The sequence below is a fragment of the Vitis vinifera genome, chromosome 8 (genome assembly GCF_030704535.1).
Source record: "Vitis vinifera cultivar Pinot Noir 40024 chromosome 8, ASM3070453v1".
NCBI lineage: Eukaryota > Viridiplantae > Streptophyta > Magnoliopsida > Vitales > Vitaceae > Vitis > Vitis vinifera.
In genome coordinates, this window is record NC_081812.1 from 12,747,389 (window position 1) to 12,755,375 (window position 7,987).

General features: G+C 37.1%; 1 protein-coding gene across 1 annotated transcript; it reads left to right on the top strand.

The window, feature by feature from the left end:
- Positions 1–273: 273 nt before the first annotated feature.
- On the top strand, positions 274–6,029 carry LOC100248215 (uncharacterized). The gene is made up of 5 exons (XM_002283506.5): positions 274–777; positions 2,911–3,023; positions 3,130–3,498; positions 3,905–4,715; positions 5,606–6,029. The coding sequence occupies exons 1-5, from the start codon at positions 552–554 to the stop codon at positions 5,674–5,676; spliced, it is 1,590 nt and encodes a 529-aa protein (XP_002283542.1). The 5' UTR covers positions 274–551; the 3' UTR covers positions 5,677–6,029.
- The last annotated feature ends 1,958 nt before the right edge of the window (positions 6,030–7,987 follow it).

The window sequence follows — 7,987 nt, forward strand, 5'->3', positions numbered from 1 at the left end:
CTAAATTTAGAAGCGAAGATTTTGGCAAGGATTTTAAAAAATTCAGATAGAAAAGATCATTTCAAAAGAAGACAAGGGATTTATAAAACGGTGTCGTATTAAAGAAAGTAACATTTATTCGCATTTCCACCGTGGTGCAGGCTGTAGTGCGCAGGGGGTGCGCAGTCTAAAAAAAAGGGAAAAACGCACTGTCAGGTGGCCACCACTGCTATCTTCCTGGAGTGTACTTCCCACTTCAATTTTTTTCCAACCAAAAAATTTCAAAAAATGGAAAAAAAAGAAAAAAAGAAATAAATAAAGAGAAAAAAACGGATAAACCACCACCCAAAAGCTTCTCTTACTAAAGAAGTGACTTGCAGAAGTTACTCCACTCTCTCTTCCTTGAAACCCTAAAAAATTATTCAGGCTATCCCACTTTCTCTCTCTATCATTCTGTCTCTTTCTCTCTCTACACCACTGGTTTCAGTCTGAATTGTGAAATGGGGTTGTGCCCTACAAACCTAGGGCACCCTAAGGACAATGAAGACTAGCCTTAGGAGCTTGCATTACACATGGGAAAGGTCGAAGAAGAGCAGCCTCTTCCCTCTGCTATTGTGGTGTCGGAGCCCTCCGACCAGAATGTCGGCAGCCGGTGTCGGATCCGTGGTCGCGTTGGGTTCAGATGCGTACTGGCGCTGCTTCTGGGCGCTGCCGTTATGCTCTCTGCGATATTCTGGCTTCCGCCCTTCTTGCAGTACGCGGATCAGAGGGATCTGGATCTGGATTCGAGGTTCCGAGGTGGGGTTTTAATTTTAGTTGTTTAATTTTTTGGATTCGGTGTTGTGGGTTTTGGTTTCTGGGTGTCGGCATTGTGTGGCAGACATAGATCTAGGTTTTTTGTTGGGGTTCGGGGTTATTTCTGGTTTGTGGGTTTTTGTTGTTGGTATGTGATGATCGTAGTGGAGTCTTTTTTGTTGCTGAGGAAATGCTGGGGAAGTGAGGACTAGAGGAAATCTAGTAGCATTGAATGGTGTGGTTTATGTTGTTCTGATGAAATGATAACCGAAGATGCGCAAAGCATATGATTTATGGTTTATGAGTTTTGGTGGTGTTACAGGGTTTGTGGGTTTTGGGTGGTGCTTGTGTTAGATGACACTGCTGTCCTCTATTTGGTCTATGAGAAAATGTAGGAAAAGACAAGCAAGACGAATTTCAGTCTTATGTTTGTATGAATTTGTCCGCCGGGATTTCCTTCAAATTTATTGCTGTTGCCATTCCTTTGGCTGCTGAAACATTGTCGGAAGAAAATGGAGTGTTTTCAATCTTGTGTTCTATGTTGAAAGTGGAAAACTTACCTCAATTAACCTGCTGGTTGTGTTCCGCTTAGCTGAATGATGGGTTGGCTGCCTCCTTTCCTCACCCCCTTGGATCCTAAAGATTGAAAAAAGAAAAAAATGCTGGAGTTAATTTTGTAGTTTTCTTTTACACCATCCTTAGCGACCAACTGGGGCATTGCCCAGTATTTAATTATATAAAATGCTGCTGTTGTTGATCTTGTTGTTTTAGGATTTGAATTTCTGACTCAGCTAAGTTTCATATTATATTGATATAAACTTACTCTTGTCGAGGTAGGATGGATGCAATGGTGGAAGTGTTCAGTGTGAATTTTAATAGGCAACAAGGAGAACTTTTCTTGATATGATCATGACCATCTTGGGATTTGGTTATTATTCTCATTTTTCAGTTTGATTGTTAGCATAGTATTCATTTATTGTGGATTAATTGGTCTACTGGCATCGGTGTTAAGTGTTACAGTTTTCCATTTTAGTCAAAGGGAATAATTTTTCTTGATAGGCAATATTTTTTCACTTTTTCCCCCTGTGCTGTAAACCTGGAATGCCCCACATTCCACTCTACCATTTAACATGTGAGTCTGGCCTTAAGGGCAAGTTGCAGTGGAAGTTCATATCGGTTATCTCACAATGTGGGTGAACTGGAGTTTCATTCCTTGAAAAGTTACATTAAATACTTGACTTTCTCTAATCTTTTTCCAAGGGGGGTTGAGTATTCAAAAAATGACACCCGCATTTGTCTTTCTACACTAGAGCTAGACTTTGTCTTTTAACTTGTTTACAAAAATGAGCTAATTGTTAGTTCTAGATGTTCATGGGATGATACTAACAGAAATGCTGACTGATTCTACATGGATTAGATTGCTTTCTGCAATTTATTAGGCTATTAGCTTCATCATAGAGATTGGAGAGGGTGAGGTAAAATATCAAACATTAATTGTATACTTTTCAGGCATATGATTGTGTGTTATCATCTTTCAGGATAGGTTCTTGATGCTAATTATATGTAAATTCTAGTAGTGTTCCTGAGTTTCTTGTTGTGGCTACTTGGCATTGTCTGTATATCATTTTTGTTGCTATCATTATCAGCACCCACTTTTCTTAGGTGGTACTTGATGCCTGTGATAATTATAGCATCAAAATTTATCATGCTTGTCAAATCTTACGCTGTGTGGTGTTCTCTGCCTGTGGTGCTCTTATGTGGCTGTTGATGGGTTCTTTGTTGGAAAACATACACTTTCCCCCTTTGCAATCTGTCAATATTGTTAAAATGTCTAGTTGGAAAACATAAAAAAGATAACAAGTTGATGAAAACTGAAGAAGTGAATTCTTCCTTCATTTGATGTTTTGATGCTGTTACTTCATTTTGAGTATTTCACTATCTTTTGCATTGTCATTATTTAAAATACATACCATGCTATCTTATTTTTTTGATAATATTAAAATACCAATAAATTCGGATTATGGGTTCTGATTTCTAAGTCACAAGTGTTGTACATTCTTGATGCCGTGCACACAGTTCCTAACTTCTGTTATAGTTGTCCAGTGCTTAAGCAACTGATAAAGGTTGTTTATCTAGGTCATGATATAGTAGCAAGTTTCAAAGTTAAGAAGTCAATTTCTTTGCTGGAAGACTATCTATTGCAGCTTGAGAATGACATCTTTGTTGAGATAGAAGGTATCGAGTCCAAGGTATCTGCTTTCTCCATTCCTTTCTGATTATGTACTGTTTATACATGTGTGTGGATTTGGACACACATGCTTCAATTTTCTGCATCTAATTCATTGTTGAAATCAGGTGGTTGTTTTATCTCTAGAACCCTCAGCTGGAACAAACATAACGAAGGTTGTGTTTGCGGTTGATCTGGATGCAAAATCTTCAAGAATATTAACTTCTCAAAGTTTGATCAGGGAATTGTTTGAATCTTTGGTTACGCAACAATCATCTCTACGTTTGACTGCATCTTTGTTTGGGGACCCATTCACGTTTGAGGTGCTAAAATTTCCTGGAGGAATAACAGTAAGCCCTCCACAGAGTGCCTTCCTTCTGCAGAAAGTGCAGATCCTTTTCAATTTTACCTTAAACTTCTCTATCGAACAAATACTAGAAAATTTCAATGAGCTGACCAGCCAGCTGAAGTCGGGTTTACATCTAGCATCTTATGAGGTTTGACAATACTATCTCCATTTCCTGCTAGTCTTTTGAAAGTGTACATTAGAATTACTTTTTGTGTGCTTTTTTATTTTCTGGGTGGGGTGGGTGGGTTTTGAAATATTGGCAATTAAAAAGTTTTGTGAAGGGTAGTGCTTGTTACCTATAGTCATAGAGAAGGATTTGCTGTTCTGTAATCAGAGCTGCTTCTTTGCTCATCAAAAGATGCTCTCAGGTTCAGCAACTCTTATAGACTCCTTTTTTTTTTTATAGGTAAACAAAACAAATACATGAAATGCTCTTGGGCTTATGGATATGTATGATTTATGACATGGAAGTTACACTTTTTATTTAATGTAGGCATCTGGCAGTGATAATATTAATTTTTAGTAACTGACGGGCATCATTATGTGTGATGCAGAACTTGTACATCAGCTTGACGAATTCAAAGGGTTCAACAGTGTCTCCTCCAACTACGGTTCAGTCATCTGTTCTACTAGCAGTTGGGAATACCCCCTCGCTTCCAAGGTTAAAACAGTTGGCTCAAACCATCACAGGTTCTCATTCTAGAAACCTTGGCTTGAATAACACGGTATTTGGTAGGGTTAAGCAAGTTCGACTTTCATCTATTCTACAACATTCCCTCCATGGTGGTGCCCCTTCTTCATCACCTACTCCTGCTCCAGTGCCACATCCTCACAACCATCATCACCACCATCACCATCATCACCACCATCATCACAATGCCCATATTGCTCCCACAATTGCAGCAGCACCTGTGCCTGCATCTTGGAAAAGTTCTCCTGCACCTGAGAAAAGTTCACCTGCACCTGAGAAAAGTTCACCTGCACCTAAGAAAAGTTCACCTGCACCCAAAAGTTCTCCTGCACCTGAAAGAAGTTCTCCTGCACCTGAAGGAAGTTCTCCTGCACCTGAGAGAAGTTATGAAGCAAGGCCTCCTGGTTGCCAAAATGGGCATAAAAGAAAGTTCACGAGCAAGACCAAAAAGCCAGCTCAATCAGTCCCTACTGTTGCACCAAGGATTTCTCCGCACTATTCTGCGGCCTCACCTCATCCACAGGTGGGCCCACCTGGGACTGTCACCCATGCAGTTCCTGCACTAAGTCCTTTGCCAAGCATAGTTCTAGCTCATGCTCAGCCCCCATCAAAAAGTGAATTTGATGCAAAGCCTCCAGACATAATGCCATCATTTCCACCGTCACCATCCTCATGTAAGTTTAAATTTAAAAGAATGATTTTAGTTCAGCGCTTTTTCACATTCACAAGTGCACATATATTAGCTTCTTATCAAATCTCACTTGCTTAAGACTTAATTTTTTCTCAGTAGCCTTTCTTGTGCATCCAAAATTGGTAAGGTTTACTATTAAATAAGATGTTTCTCTCATGCCCATCATGCTTATCAAATATTAAACTGATTGGAGGTTAAGAGTTTAGAAAAATCATATAGGGCTCTAATAAGAGATTAATTTTTAGGGAAAAATATGAATCTATGGATTGTATGGCCACTGATCTTGTGTTTCATGCTTTCAAAGATGAAGTTGATTGGGGATTACGTGTCTTCTAAGAATTTTATCATGATGTTTTTAGAAAGATGAGACTTTATTGATTGGGTGGATAACTGACATTTGACTGACTTGGTTTTTAGCAATTATGATGGCAATGAGGAAATCTTATCTAATGGTAGGCTTTACAAAATGTGGATTCATATAAACTTAATAAGCAGTATAAAGATCAGATAGGAAGTTCTATCCCAGGTGAAATTGCAATGTTGGAGATTATTTAGATCTGGGCAATTTTATCTTCTGAAATTGTTGTTCGAGTATTCCTTTTGTGTAGGGTATTCATGGAGTTGTTCATGTGGCTATTGTTCATGTGTTCTTTAATAATCTGCTTCTTTCTTACAAGCTCTCTTATTGCCTGTTGGTTGTTGAAGCATTATATTTGTTTGTTTGATTGTATTTGTAGATAGATGCTTAATAAATGTAGCACTAGTTTCTTTCTTTTGCTTATCATGGTCTAGTTAGTGACTTAAACCCTTAAAATCAATGCAATGTTTTGTTTAGAAGTTGTCTTTTGGATGCCAATATGCTGTTTCTTGCAGATGCTGCAGGTCTTGTTCCTACTGTTCAATGGGTATTTCCACTATTTCTAGCTTTTGTATTACATTTGTAACGGCAGAGAAGGAGAAGCGTTATGCTTCCTAGTTAAAATATCTTCTCCAATATTCGATGAAGGACTCGCTTTGTATCATTCAATTCAAATGAGCGAGAAAATTGGAGGAGCTTTGCAAGTGGGAGCAACGCAAAAGGGCGTGCCTCACATCCGAGTGGATATAAGGTGTTTTTGTGCATGTAAATATTTCATCAAAAAAAAAAATCAGTTGGCTGATGTGTTTTCAGGTCAAAGTCACAGAGGTGGCAGGCCCTTGATGACATGCATTGCCGCTGTTTTGTGTATGATTTTTCTTCTGCAGAAATGTAAGGGGGATAAAACTCAACAAATATATGACACTGCCTTTTTGTTTCTCTTTGCCTCCAAGTCCATCAGGTATGGTTTCTAACCATGAAACCTCCGAACTCTGTTTCCTTCACTAATCTGTTGAACATTGTGAAACTTTGTGTTGCCGATAAATAAGGGATCTTCAGTGTTCAAAATGGGGTTGATAAAACCAAATTGTTATAATTTGTGAGAGAATGAATGATTGGAGGCAGCTTGCATGAAGCTTCATTCCAGAGCATTGTTCTTGAATACCTTATTAGAAAAGACTGATGTCCAGGGGTGGATGATTAACGTGCTCCATTTAGTAGAAGTGTCATAACCTGCTAACATCAAGTTTACAAACACTTATAACCTAGTCTCCCTCCCTCGAAGGGGAAAAAAAAACCCTGAAACAGAAAATGCTGATATGCCTGGAGGTTGCCCAATGGCTGACTGTAGCAAAGGTTACCTCCATCCTCGACCTCAGGACCCAACACAAGATTTAGGACAAAGGGAGCTTAACTAATGGCACCTGACAAAGAGCAAACAGCTTGAATGAAAGGGTTCGTTTTGACCATGAAAGAGTAGATAAGCCGCGGTACCCTGTCTTTGTTTCTATTGCAATGCTAGGAGAAAATCAATAGCAGCACCAGATCAATTGACTAAGTGCTGAGAAGTATTGGAAGGTCATGTTGGGTGGGCTAGCTTACATCTGCATCTGGTATATAAAATTGCCCATATAATATGGCGATAGTTTTGGTTGGTTGCACCATCCTTGACCTTGACAACTACAAGCATGGTAAAATGAAATGGATCCAAAATAGGGCACCATGTCTTGCGCAACACATTTCCTTAACGTAATTTCAGGAAGTCTGGTCTCCTTGACTTTCATGGGTAGTGCTTGAATATTTAAGCATCCTCGTACTAATGGACCATGCACTTACAATATTGTGAATATTTTGTAGAATTTCTCAAGATGGTTTGATGATGGCGTGTAAAGTGTGAAAAGTTGATTAGGTAATTCTACTGTATCAATTGACTATTTTGCCTTTTTAAGTATACAAATGAGTGCAAGTTTAAAATTGGTAAAGAGAGTTGAGAAAAGTAGTTCATGGATATCAAAGACAGAAAATGATGAGCAGGTATGAATTAAGCCATGGTGGCTTAAATGCGTTTAAACCTTTATGCTGTGTTTGGATCAGGAAAATGGCAAGGAAAGAGAACAAATGTCTGGTTTCAATTCATGTTTTGTTCTTTTATATTATGAAAAATTTGAAGAAAAAAAAAAAAGTCAAATGTAATCCTTTTGTCAATTAATATGAAATCCAAAATGATAAATGCATATTTTATAAGTCATATGAAAGTCCAACATGACCCATGAGCCTACGGGCCAATTGTGCCGGTGGGCCATGCATTTTATTAATATTTAATTTAATTTTTCAAATTATTATATTTTCTTAGATTTTTTTTATAAAAAAATTATTAAGGGATATTTCTTTTGTTACTTTAAACAAATTAAATAATTATACTTTTTTATTTTTTAAAATTTATGAAGTTTGTAATAGTGGAATTTGTAGATATGTTAAATTTTTGCTTTTAAAAATAGGAAAAAAAAAATCATATCTGAATTTGGCCTTTTCTTTCATTTATAAAAATAACAATAAATTTAAAATATTGAAATATAAAAGAAAATAAAATATAGAAAATGTAATTCTTTTGTTCAACATTTCAGCCGATTATGAGAAAAAAAGGTAAGAATTGCATTACTATAGTTTAAGTATATCCCAACTATTCAATCATCAATCTTTAAAAATGAATTATATTTAATAAATTTAGAAGAAACGAAAAATACACAATTCTTCAAATTTCATATTCATTTTTGGTCTTTTGTATTCAATCTTCATCCTTATGTTTTTTCAATTCAACTTGTATATCCATCTTCATTTTTGTCCAAAATGCCTAGCAATACTTTTCACACTATGCAATTTTGCATTTATTGAAGTCA